This window comes from Phyllostomus discolor, chromosome 8, assembly GCF_004126475.2.
Source record: "Phyllostomus discolor isolate MPI-MPIP mPhyDis1 chromosome 8, mPhyDis1.pri.v3, whole genome shotgun sequence".
Classification (NCBI taxonomy): Eukaryota; Metazoa; Chordata; class Mammalia; order Chiroptera; family Phyllostomidae; genus Phyllostomus; species Phyllostomus discolor.
In genome coordinates, this window is record NC_040910.2 from 93647297 (window position 1) to 93663177 (window position 15881).

Here is a 15881-nt window from a genome sequence, read left to right on the forward strand (position 1 = left end):
GTTCTTAAAAATATCCCTTCTCTTCCCTGTCCTTCCCAGTTCTCCGCTTAGGAAACAATTATTGTTCTTATGTATCCTTCTAGAGATACCTATGTCTGTCTGTCTGTCTGTCTGTCTATCTAAGCAAAGTAGAAAAACTAAGTAAACTTCTTGGCAAAATCATCTTGTCAAGCTCATAGTTACTCTTTTACTAGCAACTCCAAAATCACTAGTCCCTAGTACCTTGTCAATCTCTTTCTTTCTCACTAAACCTCAGTACATTTCCTAAAGAAGGGCTAATTTTACCCAGCTTGTATTTCTGAAACTCCGTATTTTTAAAAATTTTTATTTATTTAATTTTAGAGGGAGGGAAGGGAAGAAGAAGAGAGGGAGAGAAACATCAGTAGGTTGCCTCACCTGTGCGCCCCATCCAGGGATGGAACCCACCACACAGGCATGTGCCTTGACTGAAAATCAAACCTGCGACCTTGTGGTCTATGGGACAATGCCCAATGGAGCCACACTACTGAGGGCTTTTTTAAAAATTTAAATTATATTTTATTATTTATGCTGTTACAGTTGTCCCAATTTCCCCCTGCCTCTTTGCCCCCTCCACCCAAAACTCCCTGAAACTCTGGGTTTTGATTGGGATTGCACTGAACTTATAGATCCATTTGGAGATTAATGCCATTTTAAGAATATATCTGCCAATCCAAGAACATGATATATCTATAGTTATAGTTCTTAATTTCTTTCACAGGTGGTTTTATAGTTGTTTTTTTTTTCCTTTTTTTTCAAAACATCAACTATGGTGGCCAAGCATTCATAGTGACATAGCTTTTTTTTTTTTTAAGATTTTACTTATTTACTTTAGAGAGAGGGGAAGGGAAGGAGAAAGAAAGGGAAAGAAACATCAATGTGTGAGCAATACATTGATCAGTTGCCTCTCACACACTGCCAACTGGGGACCTGGCCCACAACCCAAGCATATGCCCTGACTAGGAACTGAACTGGCGACTTTTGTTTTGCAGGCCAGCGCTCAATCCACTGAGCCACAACAGACAGGGCAGTGTTTTATAGTTGTCAGTATACAAATCTTGAACACATTTTATTACAATTATACCTAAGTGTTCATGTCATAAATGGTGCTTTTTAAATTTCAATTCTGAATTGTTCATTTCTAGTACATAAAAATGATTGACTACGTATGTTGAATTTGGATCTTGTGATCTTGCTGAATTAATTTACTAATTCTAGAAGCTTCTGTGGATATTCTTTGGAATTTTCTACATAATGTTGCCATTTGTGGGTAGATATGGCTTATATATATTTGGTGGACAATATAAGATTAGGTTGCAGACATCAAGACCCCTCTCTAAGTATTAAAATTTTGGCATTTATCTCCTAATCATAAGGATGTTCTTCCATATAACCACACTCAGGATAAATTTCATATTTATCCACTATTATGTAATATAAATAAAATTCTGGTTCAAATTTCCCCAGCTGTCCCAATAATGCTTTTTTAATACCTAGGAACAACTCAAGGATCACTAATTACATTTAGTTGTCATATTTTTAAATTGTTTTTAACCTAGAAAAATTCTCTAGGTTCTTTGGTTTGTGTTTGTCATTCAGGACATTGCCAATTGTGGAGTCCAGGCCTGTTGTTTTGCAGAAAGACCCTTAATTGGGATTTGTCTGTTTCCTCCTGTTCTCATGAGATATACAAGGTCTGTGTTCAGGTTACAGCTTTTCTTGGCCAGAACTACATTGCTGAAGCAGTATCCTCCTCAGATTATTGTATTACGAGGTACAAAGTATCAGTTTCTCCCATTATTGGCAATGACAAGCTTGATCATTTGGTTAAAGTGCTGTCTACCAGCACTATAAAAGTGACCTTATTTTTTTTAAATACCTGATGATTAATCTGTATGGTGCCAGTTTGAAACTGTGTGAAATATCCTGTTCTCTGCCAAAATATGTCATATTTTAGAATCCATTAATGATTCTTGCATGAATCAACTGTTACTTACTGTGATGGTTGAAAACCAATGATAGAATTAGGACACCCTAACTACATTTATTAGTTGTCTTTACTAAAGAGGAGCTTTTCATTCTCCCCCCTACCTCTTTATAACCTTTTTACTATCTGTATGGAGTCTTTATTTCCTCAATGTTATAATTTATTCCTGTTATTATTGTTTTAATGCTCAAGTTGTTTTAAATTTCCCAGCAAAATCCCTAGAATTGATTTGTATCTGTAGCCAAATTTAGGCTAGCCAGTTCCTTTATTTTACCAGCTCAGGGGATCTACATGGCTTTCCTTGAGATTAAATGAGTAAGCATTAAAAAAAAAAAAAAGAGTAATAAGTGTTTTTACAGCAAAATAGAGTCAGAATGTCATTCCTATACATAAAGGGAGGGGTCTTGGACATTGTGGTAGACATCGTTGGTTGCTTGCTCAATGGCCATTGCCTTTTGTCCTCAAGTAGTGACCCTGGAGGAACACCAGAAGAGAAAGAGGTCTTTCTTCTGATCTTCATATGTTCTTTGCTTGCTCCTGTGACACATGGCAGCCAGCACAGTAATCCTCACCTCCAGTGAATTTCAGCACCCTACCCACTCTGCGCATAGCTTCCCATGCAGAGTTTTCCAGCAACTCTTGCCTCAACTAATCTATCCCAAAAATTGCAACAAAAACCATCTCTTTAAAACACAAATTTAACATGGATGGGGTGATGGCTGCACAATAGTGTAAATGTACTTAACACCACCATTGAACTGTACACTTAAAATGGTTAAGACAGTAAGTTTTATGTTATATATATTTTTATATAATTTTTTAAACACACACAAATCTAGTTATGTACTTCCCACTCCAACTCTGCAATAGTTTACTCTTGTAAGACAGCCACTGACTATAAAAATGCATTATTTTCTCATTTTACCCATGCCTCTTATTCCTACATCTCTGTTCCAGCTACAAGGGCCTTCATCAGAGTCCCTTATATTCACCATGCTCCCCGCTACACCACAGAGCTGTTCATAAATGCAGCCCCTATGCCTGGAACACACTTTCTTCCTCCCTGAATTTCTAGTAATTCTTCAGACCTCAGCTCAAACAACACTCCTCTTGGCCTTGCCAGCTAGGTAAAATATCCGTTTTAAGTTTTCTTTAGCACATATACAAGTACTTAACAGTTGTAAGTTTAAGTTCTTTTTGTGATCATTTGATGAATGCTTCCACCCTTTTCTAAACTGTAAGCTTTCATGAGGGCAAAGATCATGTGCTTAGCACACAGTGCTCAATAAATGAGTACCTGCTCTAAGAATAAAAGATTTACAAGACTCACATGTAATTCTATCAGGCAGCCACTACAAGGCATCTTTGCTACATTTGTATTATCATTTGTATGTATCATTTATTTTACCATGGGTCAATAACTATTATCACGCAACAAATTAAACTTAAAATAATATTTCTTTTAAAAAAGTTTTTCCACAAATACCATGACTGAAAAAGTAATGTGACAAAGCATTTTTTAGCTTAAATGTTCAAATATAAAAGATATTATTATTTTTGATGAGAAAATGTGATAGAAAATTCAAGAGAAAAACATAAGCCATTTCTTCATAACTAACACATTTCATCTCTCCCACTTAAGTGTTTCTATATCGATATTCATTCATTTCCATGTATTTGTTTACCAAGTTATGTTAAAATATTATACAATATTACTAGAGCAATTACCATTTACCTCCTATGTTGAGTTTTCACTGTTCTAGAGGATCTTTCCTACCAACTGCTATTATTCCTTCCCTTTTTAAAATAACAGCAACAAACTCTCTCTTGACCCTATGCTTTCTGCTCCAGCTAAAACTTCATTTCTCTCCTTTCCTTTATAATAAAATAACTAGAAAGAGTGTCTAAACTTGCTTTATCAAATTTTCCCCCTCTTGCTCTTTCTTGAACAAACACTAATAATGATTAGGGCCTCACTATCCTACCAAAAGATAGTTTGTCAAAATCACCAAGAACCTCCACGTTGCTACTAAACCCAACTGTCACTTCTCAGTCTTCCCCTCACCTGAACTATCGACAATATTTGAAATACTTATCTTATTTTTTTAAAAAATGAGGTAAAACCTACATATAACAAAATACCCTCTTAAAACACGTTCTTTCTTAGCGTTCCGGACACGCCCTCCTGAATTTCCTTGTACAGGTATTTTACTTGCAGCTCTTTCTCAGTCTTATTTTGCCTTATTACTCCCTTCTTATGTACAAAGAGGCAAGCAATCATTGTTTCTCTCTCACATTGAGGTTTCTCTCCCTCCCTTCCTTCCCCTCTCTCTAAAAATAAGTAAATAAAACCTTTAAAAATAAAAGCAAACTGGATCAGGTTGGTGAAAATGTTAATTGGTATAGCCACTATGGAAAACAGTATGGACACCCCTCAAAAATTAAAGCTACTATATGACCCAGCAAAAAAAACCTAAACAAACAAACGTAAAAAAAAAACCAACGTGGATAATGTCCTTGTCCTACTTCAATAAGTAATAATAACAGCTAACATTTATAGAGCACTTACAATGTGCCAGGCACTATTCTGAGTATTAAGTCACCCACAATATATTAAGTAATTTGCCCAAGTTTGCAGTACAGTAAGTAACAGCATTGGGATCAGAACCTCGGAATTTGGGATCCGGAGTCTCTTAACCCCATGCTATACTTCTATACTCTTCAATCCCTCCTTGAAAGCACTTAAAATAAAATTCTTACTGTGGTCTAGAAAGCCTTGTAGGATTTAGTTCTTGCCTACCACCCATAACATCTTCACCAAACTCCCTCTTTAGCCTGCATGGCCTTTCTTAATCAGGTAAGTGTCCTCATTTCCATATTCATTTTATATCTCTACTTCTGCTCTATCACATTAGCTTTATTCATGTCCTCAAACAACCCTTTCCTTCCTGCATTAGGTTTCCTTGCTTGCAAACAACAATTTCCAGCTCAGGTTAATATAGACCAAAAAGGCATCAGAAAAAAAAAATCAAGTAGCTGCTCGCACAAAAGATAAGAAACTAGAGAATCAGGAATGGAAATGACATTTTCAAGCAATTAGGCAGGAACACCCAAACAATGCAATAGATACTGCTGAAGGAATCACTATCACTAGGATGAATTCATTCCAATCAGCTTTTTAAATGTTTGTCCTTACTGACTTTACAATTCAAAATCCTAGAATAGAAAATCTGACTATATAACTGGGGTCATATGCCAGATATTTTGTTTTACAAAAGGACCTGGAATAAGAGTATATAAACTAAGAATGCACATAGTAGGGGAAATACAATTTCCCAAAAGGAAATCGGAATGTTACTTAGCAGGAAAAGAGAGTATGTGCAGGACAACCCCCAAGGCCCCTCCTCATCTCCTACCCCAGTGAAATGTTCACTAACTGCTTACCGGCCTTTGCAAATGCTATGGCTCGATTTGACTGTTTTTTACCTTGTCCCTTTTCCTCCAGGTCTTATTCAAATATCACCTCCTTAAAGAATGTTCGTTGATCATCCTCTCTAAAGTAGCCCTCCCCTGCCACCCACTATCCCTCCTACCAATTACTGGCACATCATGTTGTTTAGTTCCTATGTGACACCTTTCAGAATAAATTTCTCATTTGTTTTTTTTATTATCTATTTTCCTTCACACTATATTATAGGCTCCATGAAGATTGGTACAGTGTACATTTGATCACCAAAGATGAACAAGAGAAAGTAATATGAAGAATGATCCTAAAAAGGCAAATCAAGTGTTAGTCCTTAACTTTCTAGTATCTTTTTTTTCTTTTTAGCTTAGTATCTTTTAGTGCTTCCCAGTACACTTAAGCTAGAATGCTAGTTATCTGTCATGATGTGGCCCACATCTGTGTTAACTCCAACCTTCTGATAATTCCTAGAACATGTCAAGCTCTTTCCTAATTCAGGGTCCATGCCTAGAATATTCAACAGGCTTTTCACAAGAACAGCTTATTTAAAAAAAAAAAAATGATGGTGTTCAGAGAGCTTTCCGGCTGGGGAACACATTAAGATTTGGGAAGAGCAGCACCTGGAGAGGGCACAGGAGCTCTGCGTCCTTTCCCCACAGCTTCTCTATGTGTCTCTTTCATGTCGCTGTTCCTCAGTTTGTTTTGTTTTTTAAATAAAGGGAAGGTATTTTTAATGAATTTTTCATTTTATCCATTCATTCATTCATTTTTAGAGACAGGGAAAGGAAGGGAGAAAGAGAGGAAGAAAAACATCAATGTGAGAAATATCAATCAGTTGCCTCTCATATGCGACCCGCATGTGTCCTGACCAGGACATCAATGGAACCGCGACCTTCTGCTTTGCAGGATGATGCCCAACCAAGTGAGCCACATCAGTCAGGACAGGCTGTTCCTCAGTTATATTCCTTTATAATAAACTATGATGCAGTGAGGAGGAAAAAAAAAGTACAGCTCCTTCTTAGCCATTTATTAAATCTCAGCTAAAATAACACTTCCCAAAGGAGCATTTTCATCACAATACCTAAAATAGTTTTCCCTTTTTAAATTATTCTTCATCACAGGACCCTGAGAGAGAGAGAGAGAGAGAGAGAGATGTGAAAGAGAAACATCAATTGGTTGCCTGCTATATGTGCTCCAAATGGGAATTGAATCCACAACCTAGGTATGTGCCCTGACCAGGGATCAACCCCCAACCTTTTGGTGTAAGGGATGATGCTCCAACCAACTGACCACACCAGCAAGGACACAAGCTAACTTCATTACTGCCTGTCTCTCCAGCTACACGGTCTTGCTCCATATCTACATATACATATATCTGTACTGTCTCACCAAAACTTAACACAATGCCTGGCACCAAGTCAGTACTTAAGTGTCTGTTAGAGAAAAGAGAGATGAAAACAATTGGTGTTTTCTTTCTTTTTTTTTTAAGGTTTTGTTTATTTTTAGAGAAAGGGGAAGGGAGGGAGAAACAGAGGGAGAGAAACATCAATATGTGGTTACCTTTCACGTGACCCCAACTGGGGACATGGCCCGAAACCCAGGCATGTGCCCTGACTGGGAATCGAACTGGAGACCCTTTGGTTTGAAGCCCATGCTCAATCCACCGAGCTACACCAGCAAGGGCTCAGTGTTTTCTAAGAATAAAATTCAACTAGCAAATCCAAAGTAAGGTTTTTCTCGCTATAATCTTCTAGCCTTCTTTCCAACGCCAGGTAAACTAGAAAGTATTTTATTTTGTCATGAACAATTTACTTTGCTACCTAAAGGAAAGGAGATCTTTAAAGACCTTTAAGAGAAATATTAAGTACTGAGCATGGAAGGTCATTTAGAAATACTTTTAAGGGTAGCAGTAAGCCTATACATACATATACTTTCCTAAGTATAGGTGGGAATTAGTAAATCACTGAACATGACTCATGATCAAAGAGCAATTAAAATTGAAATCCATACTTTAACCTTTCCCTCAGGTTTTAAAGCCCTACCCCCATTATACGCCACAAGAGGGTTTAGAATCTCTTTCATTTTGCCACCATATATTGTAGAAAATCCAATATGATTTCACCAAATATAAACCATACTTACCAAGTGCTCTTGCCACTGCCAGAAAAGGAATCTGGTCAATAACTGTGCTCCTTCTAACAGGTCCATTATGAGTGAGCCGAGGTCGTTTCCACACTACACGATTCACCCCAGACTTGTTCACCACACTAAAAAACAGAGTTCATATACTCTAAATAATTAAAATATAACAACTAAGGTAGCTCTATGTGTTAAACAACTAATAAAATCAGATATTATCACAAAATAATGATTTCTCTGTTTCAGATACAAAGATGCATAAACCAAAAAAGTTCCTGTTCAGAGAGGAAAGACAAAATAGGTAGATTAAGATGAGGAGAGTTTGAGGGTTACTGAAGCAGGCTGGACAGACTGGAATGGAAGTAATAGGAAAATTTAGTAGAGATCATGTTAAGAAAAAAGAAAGATAACTTGATAACTAAAAAAATTGAGGGGAGGAAGAAGAGGATATAAATGTGACGAATTAAATAGTGAAAAACAAAATAAAAAGAACCAAAGGTCATATCATTTTTGAGGGATTTGAGTATACTCAGAACTTCAGCTTTAATATTTTTGATTTGAAGAATAGGAAACACCTTAATAGAAATATCTATGTATTTAGAGATTTCTGTAATTACAAGTATGAGATTACACTTTGGGAAAAAATCTGTAAAAGTGTAGATTCAGGAGTTACGAAATAAGAAAAACCATCCTAGAAATTTGGCATAGGAGCAGTACAAATCTGTCATCAGAACCCTGAGGAGTTAGTGCACTCTAGGTTGCCTGAAACATGGAAATATGGTCAAGTCTTGGAGCAAAACAGGTTGTAATTCAAAATAGAGATGGAGAAAAAAACAATAGAGATGATCTCTCAACCTCTGCCTGGTATATTTTTTTTAAAGATTTTATTTATTTATTTTTAGAGAGAGGGGAAGGGAGGGAGAAAGAGACGGAGAGAAACATCAATGTCCAAGAGATACATCGATCAGTTGCCTTTCACATGCCCCTAGGTGGCAACCTGGCCCATAACCCAGGCATGTGCCCTGACTGGGAATCGAACTGGAGAACTTTCAGTCCGCAGGCTGGTACTCAACCCACTGAGCCACACCAGCCAGGGCCTGTGCCTGGTATTACTAAAATGGGAAGCGGATCCTTAAATCAGTTTAATCATAATCTGCCTGAATTAAAAAAAAAAATCAATAGAAGAAAAATGTTCCTCTGGAAGGCTAAAAAAGTTGGCGTGTAGAGTTGCAAAGAACATTTCCAAGAAACAATGTTAGCCTGCATGACACTAGGTTCATCTGACAGATACATGCTAAAGACAGAATGACTCATTCCCACAGCTGCCAAAGGCAGATGACATTAAGGTAATCTGACTAAGTCTTCTTACTCAGGTCCCATGTACACTTAGAAACCCTTTACTGGCCCTGGCTGGTGTAGCTCAATGGATTGAGCGCAGCCCTCCAAACCAAAGGTTGCTGGTTTGATTCCCAGTCAGGGCACATGGCTGGGTTGTGGGCCAGGTCCCCAGTGGGGGATGCATGAGAGGCAACCACACATTGATGTTTCTCTCCTTTAAAAAAAAAAAAAAGAAAGAAACCCTTTGCTTATAATCTGAAATTTTATTTCATCTACAGCAGGCAGCTGACAATACATGGTCTTCTTGTTAATTATTTTTCTCACTAACAAGTACTATGACATTCTGACATACGTGTCTCTTATTAGTTTACTATGTTGACTTTGAGTAGTATGATTCTATTCCCCTAAACTTGATGAACACTGAAACTAAACTGGCCTGAAGATATGGAAAACTAAAGACAGGGCAAATAATGTTGACCACCTCCAAAAGAATGTCACAATGAAATGCCTGCTGTATACCTCAGCAGCAGCCAGTTGGTTACCTCCATGGATGGCTTTTATATATCTGCTCTAACTTCAAAGATACGAGAGAGAGAGAGAGAAAGAGAGAGAGAGAGAGAGAGGAGTTAACAAATGGAATAGACATCCTAAGAAAAGCAATACAAAGGCATAAACCTTATAAATGAGAAAAGAACCATCTTCCTGTGAGAAAGATTAAAAAAACATGAATATGACAGAAAAAGAATATCTTTAATCTTCTTTCTAAAGTAGAAAACAAGCTCATCTGATGAGGGCAGGCTAGCAGATTTGACAAGCTCTGTCTCATGAAACTTCTTGCAAAGATGGAATGTTTACTTCGTACTGTCCAAACACAGTAAGCCACAGTAAGCCACATGTGGCTAGTGAACACTGCAAATGTGACTAGTGCAAATAAGAAGTTAAATTTTTTAATTCCATTTAATTTTAATTTATTGGTACTTAAATTTAAACAGTCATATGTGTCTAGTGGCTATTACACCAGACAGCACAAGGGAGGAATGATGCAAGTATGGAGTGATCAGAAATCACTGTCAGTGTTAACATCAAAGAGAAATTCAAGAGAGCAGCTCATTTACTATCCCTTTAGAATTTAACTAACAATTCTGAAAGCAACATCATTCTAGGTCATAACAACAGTAAGAATATAAAAAATGGTCATTTTGTTATTTTATGCTTTCTTTCGTGCTAATCCTCGAAACAGCAAACCAGGAAAAAACCTAAAAAACAAAAAAGGCAAATCAATAAACACTAAATCTACCATTTGGGAAAAACTGATGAAACGTAAGAGTTACATGAGAAAAGATACCAACATTCTGTCTCCTAGCACCTTAAGCCCTATTGGTTTTTCCTAAACCTCCTTCCTAAATATAAGACTTAATACTTAAGTAATTATTGTAGCTATGTAAATTGCTTCCAACATAACTCTACTAGGAACTCTCTTGATACTTAATATTAAAAAAATATTATGGTCTCTAGGTTTCTGAAGAACAAAAGACAACATAATGATATTGATTAAAATAAAGTTTTAAATCCAGAATCAAAAAATCCATATCAATGTTATAAGAAATGCTGCTTTTGTTGCACTCTCACGTTGTCCTGTATGATTAAAAGGCATGCACAAAAGAACAGCCTGATATGCAGAGAGTTGACTGAGCGGCAACAGAAGGCAGGAAAAACAGAGCATTGGCCAGTTGCCTAGGGTGAGACAGAGGGAAAGGAGGAAATAACTTATAATAAAACAGCTCATTTTATGCAAAAAGACACCTGCTCCCAAATAGCAAAGAGCATCTGTCCAACTATCCAGATGGTATTTTAAAAGATAAGACAAAAAACATAAACTCTAAAATAAGTTAAGAAAATCAAAGAAAATAGCATTTAAAAATTCAGAGAAAAAAAAAGTAGTAAAGAAAATTATATTTTAAAAGATGAATGAGAAGCAATCAGGCACACCACTGTTAAAAACTATAATAAAGCTTCAATTTAAAAAGTATGGTACAACCATTAAGCTAGACATTAAAGAGACTTATAAAAGTAGTAAACAATGCAAATCCTTTCACTAAATGTTTTAGAAAACAAGTATTTTTTTCATGAGAATGTTCTTATTGTAAATTTTTATTTATTTGAGAGAGAGAAAGAAACATCAATTTGTTGTCCCACTTATTCATGCATTCATTGGTTGATTCGCTCTTTTTAAAAAGATTTTATTTATTTATTTATTCATTTATTTATTTATTTTTAGAGAGGGTAAGGGAGAAAGAGAAACATCAATGTGTGGTTGCTTCTCACACATTCCCAGCCAGGGAGGGACCGGGCCTGCAACCCAGGCAAGTGCCTTGACTGGGAATCTAACCAGCAACCCTTTGGTTCACAGGCCGGTGTTCAATCCACTGAGCCATACCAGCCAGGGCTTATTGGTTGATTCTTGTATGTGCCCTAACCAGGGATCAAACCTGCAACCTTGGTGTATCAGGATGATGTTCTAACCAACTGAGCTACCCAGCCAGGGCCATAAAAATGTTTTTTTTTATTTTTATTTTTTTTAAGATTTCATTTATTTAGTTTTAGAGAGGAGAAAGGAGGGAGAAAGAGAGAGAAACATCAATGTGTGGTTGCCTCTGATATGGCCCCCACTAGGGACCTGGCCTGCAACCCAGGCATGTGCCCTGACTGGGAATCGAACCTGCAAGCCCCTGGTTCACAGCCCGTGCTCAATCCACTGAGCTACGCCAGCCAGGGCAAAAATGTTTTTTATATTAACATATTAATATTGTTATTTTGCAATGAAGTAACAAATATTTGAAAATGTCTTCGTTTTAATTTCTAATATGGCGTAATCAGTAACCCATATATACAAAAAGTTCTTCAGGTTGGTAAAAAAAAAAAAAAGTTCTTCAAAGTCCTCAGTTTTTAAAAATGTAAAGGTTCATAAGACAAATATTCTTAACTGCCATACTAGAAGAAAATATAGAAGACTTTTTAAAAACGTCTGAGTGGGAGATAGAATCAAAGGCATAGAAACATGGAAGGTAGACAATGTGGAGGAAAAAAACATGAGAGGTACAGACTTGACAACTGTAACAAGAGAGGGGGAGTGGGGACTGGTTGAAAGGAGGTGAAGGTGATAAAGAACATACGTGCATGACCCATGGACATGAACAATGGTGTAGGGATTCACTGTGGGAATGGGGAGCAGGCTGGGTAGAGTGGGGCAAAGAGGGAATAATTTGGAAAATTGTAACAGCATAAACAATAAAATATTTAAAACAAAAAATTAAAAAAATTATCCAATCCTATTATAAAAGTTCAAAATAAAACAATTTGAGTTGTCTTAAAAAAAAAAAGTAGAGTGGAAGAACTGTAGGTATGGCACAACACCCAAAATCATAATAGAAGAGATTGATAAATTTTACTTCATTAAAATAAATTTCCTGGGAAAAAATTCCAAGAACATAATCAACTGTGAAAACATCTGAAACTCAATTAGACTAATTTCTCTGATGTATTGCATAAGTGGCTCCTACATTTTAATACAAAGGAAGCTAATAATCTTTCCCCAGGATGAAACAATATAAACAAAAATACAAAGAAAAGGAAATATAGATGGTTTCTAAATAAAAAGATATTCAACCTTTCTCATAAGATAAAGTTAGAATATTACCAAGATACCTTTTTTAAGCCTAAAATTGAATACAATCAAAAAGTTCTATATGACCCTGGCTGGTATGGCTTAGTGGATTGAACACTGGCCTACTACCCAAAAGGCCACAGGTTCAATTCCCAGTCAGGATACATGCCTGGGTTGTAGCCAGGTCCCCAGAGGGGGAAGTGCAAGAGGCAACTGATGGCTGTATTTCTCGCACACTGATGTTTCTCTCCCTCCTTCCTTCCCTTCTAAAAGTAAATAAATAAAAAAAATTTTTTTAATCCTTCAACGACTACATAAATCATAGTCCATCCATCCATGGTACGATTTCGTTTTTGATTGCATATATATATATATATATATATATACACACACATATATATATCCCTCTACTGAATAAACAGAATGTTTATTCTGTACTAGTTTCTTGTAAGTCGAGGTAAGTGGGTGGCCTACGGGACAACAGTAGTTGAGAGACCTTCTACGGTATACCATTTTATACTGCCTGAAAAAGTGTGTGCATGCGTGTACACATAAATAAATCACCATTGAGAAAATTGTCAACATTGGTTGTATTTCTATCCTATTCCTATTTCTCTACATAGTTGAGATTTCACTACAAGTATATTTTTATATCCTACCTATTCTGTGACCAATGGGCATTCTCTCATTATTAAAAATTCCCCATACACGAGACTTCATTAGAATACTCCATCTACACGCACAGCGGGTGGTCCTTTCCAAAGAACCGACAAAATGGTGAAGTGGAGCAGAAGGAGAAGCGGCCTTTCTGCAAGTTCACCGACCGCGGCCGGGATCCCGACCAGCTATTTGACAAGCCCTATGAGGGTCTGAGGCAGCTCTACAGTGCCAGGAAGAGGCAGCGGCTGAACCTCGGCCTGCGGAGGAAGTGGCCCTTACTGCTAAAGCGCCTGTGCAAGGCCAAGAAGGAAGCGCAGCCCACCTAGAAGCCGAAAGTGGTGATGTCGCACCTACGGGACTTGATTATCCTACCAGAGATGGAGGGCGTGTACAATGGGAAGACCTGCAACCAGGTGGAAACCCAGCCACAGATGACTGGCCACCACCTGGGCGAGTTCTCCAACACCAACAATCCGGTAAAGCACGTCCGGCCCAGCACTGGGGCCAGCCACTACTCCCGCTTGGTCCCTCTCAGGTAGCAAATAAAAGTAGACTTACTTAAAAAAAAAGAAAAAGAAAAAGAAAAGAAAAGAAGACTCTATCTTATGTTTGAAAATTTTCATAACACCATGAATTTTTCAAAGTATATCTATAAACATTAAATGGCTATATCATATTCAGTGTGATAAATATGTATTACAATATCTTTGTCCATTCTCCAGCCATTTGGCCTTCAAGTTATTTCCAGCCTTTAACAGTCATTAAACTGTTCAGGAACTCTGAACATCAGGAACTCTGGAACTCTGTTCATATATTTTGGTCCACATTTCAGATTTCTTCTTTAGGTTCCTGAAATTACTAAGTCTATAAATATTTAAAACTAGTGGTAGATATCATATTATCTATAGGTTGTACCAATTTAAAGTCCAATCAACAAGTACCCATTTCAACAAAAATATTAAGGATTACCTCTCTTTTTTTTAATCTTTGCAAACCCAACAGAAGGATAGAGTTTCATTTCAAAAATGTTAAACATTTTTCCCCATGTTTACTACTCCTTTGCATCTTTGTTGTACAAACAACTTCTCCTTCATGCACCTATCTGGGGGAGGGGTGTTAGTGTTTTTCTTACTCATATTTTGAACTCCTTATAGTTTAAGGATGTTAATTCTTTTCCCCAGTTTACTATTTCTCTGAAAAAGACCATTTTGATTTACTACAAGCAAGAAAGAAAAGCAAGTAATATCATAAGGCTTTAAAGTGATTATTTTGACAGAAAACATTTAACTTGCCTTTGACCTTTGATTTTTTTATATATTTTGATTATGCTATTACAGTTGTCCTATTTTCCCCCATTCATTCCCCTCCACACCCTCTCCCACCCACATTGCCCCCGCTTTAGTTCACGTCCATGTGTCATAAGTTTTTTAGCTTCTACATTTCTAATACTATTCTTGCCTTTCCCTTGTCTATTTTCTCCCTACCATCTATGCTACTTATTCTCTGTACCTTTTCCCGCTCTCACCTCTTCCCAATCCCCTGTTGCTAACCATCCATGTGATCTCCATTTCTGTGGTTCTGTTCCTGTTCTACTTGTTTGCTTAGTTTCTTTTGTTTTTGTTTTAAGTGTGGTTGTTAATAATTGTGAGTTTGCTGTCATTTTACTGTGCATGTTTTTTTATCTTCTTTTTCTTAGATAAGTCCCTTTAACATTTCATATAATAAGGGCTTGGTGATAATGAACTCCTTTAATTTGACCTTATCTGAGAAGCACTTTCTCTGCCCTTCCATTCTAAATGAAAGTTTTGCTGGATAGAGCAATCTTGGATGTAGGTCCTTGCCTTTCATGACTTGGAATACTTCTTTCCAGCCCCTTCTTGCCTATAAGGTCTCTTTTGAGAAATCAGCTGACAGTCTGATGGGAACTCCTTTGTAGGTGAATGTCTCCTTATCTCTTGCTGCTTCTAGGATTCTCTCCTTCATTTTAATCTTGGCTAATGTAATTATGATGTGCCTTGGTGTGTTCCTCCTTGGGTCCAACTTCTTTGGGACACTCTGAGCTTCCTGGACTTCCTGGAAGTCTCTTTCCTTTGCCAGATTGGGAAAGTTCTCCTTCATTATTTGCTCAAATAAGTTTTCCATTTCTTACTCTTCCTCTTCTCCTTCTGGTAGCCCTGTGATTCAGATGTTGGAATGTTTAAAGATGTCCTGGAGGTTCCTAAGCCTCTCCTCATTTTTCTGAATTCTTGTTTCTTCATTCTTTTCTGGTTGGATGTTTCTTCCTTCTGGTCCACACCATTGATCTGAGTTCCAGTTTCCTTCCCATCACTGTTGGATCCCTGAGCATTTTCCTTCATTTCACTTAGCATAGCCTTCATTTTTTCATCCAATTTGTGACCAAATTCAACCAATTCTGTGAGCATCCTGATCACCAGTGCTTTGAACTATACATCTGATAGGTTAGCTATCTCTTCCTTGCTTAGTTGTATTTGCTGTGGAACTTTGATCTGTTCTTCCATTTGGGCCACTTTTTTTTATCTTGTCTCGTCTGTTACGTATGAGGGGCGGAGCCTTGGGTGTTCACCAGGGCAACCCAGTTGCTGGGTTGTGAT

At 37.2% G+C, this 15881-nt stretch overlaps 1 protein-coding gene and 1 pseudogene across 1 annotated transcript in view; one reads left to right on the plus strand and one right to left on the minus strand.

The window, feature by feature from the left end:
* PPM1D (protein phosphatase, Mg2+/Mn2+ dependent 1D) overlaps positions 1 to 15881 on the minus strand; it is a 39064-nt gene that overhangs the window by 11637 nt on the left and 11546 nt on the right. Inside the window, exon 3 of the mRNA XM_028519662.2 lies at positions 7611 to 7735. Coding sequence (XP_028375463.1) covers positions 7611 to 7735 — 125 coding nt within the window. The remainder of the gene's footprint in view (positions 1 to 7610; positions 7736 to 15881) is intronic.
* On the plus strand, positions 11810 to 13826 carry LOC114502511 (annotated as a pseudogene).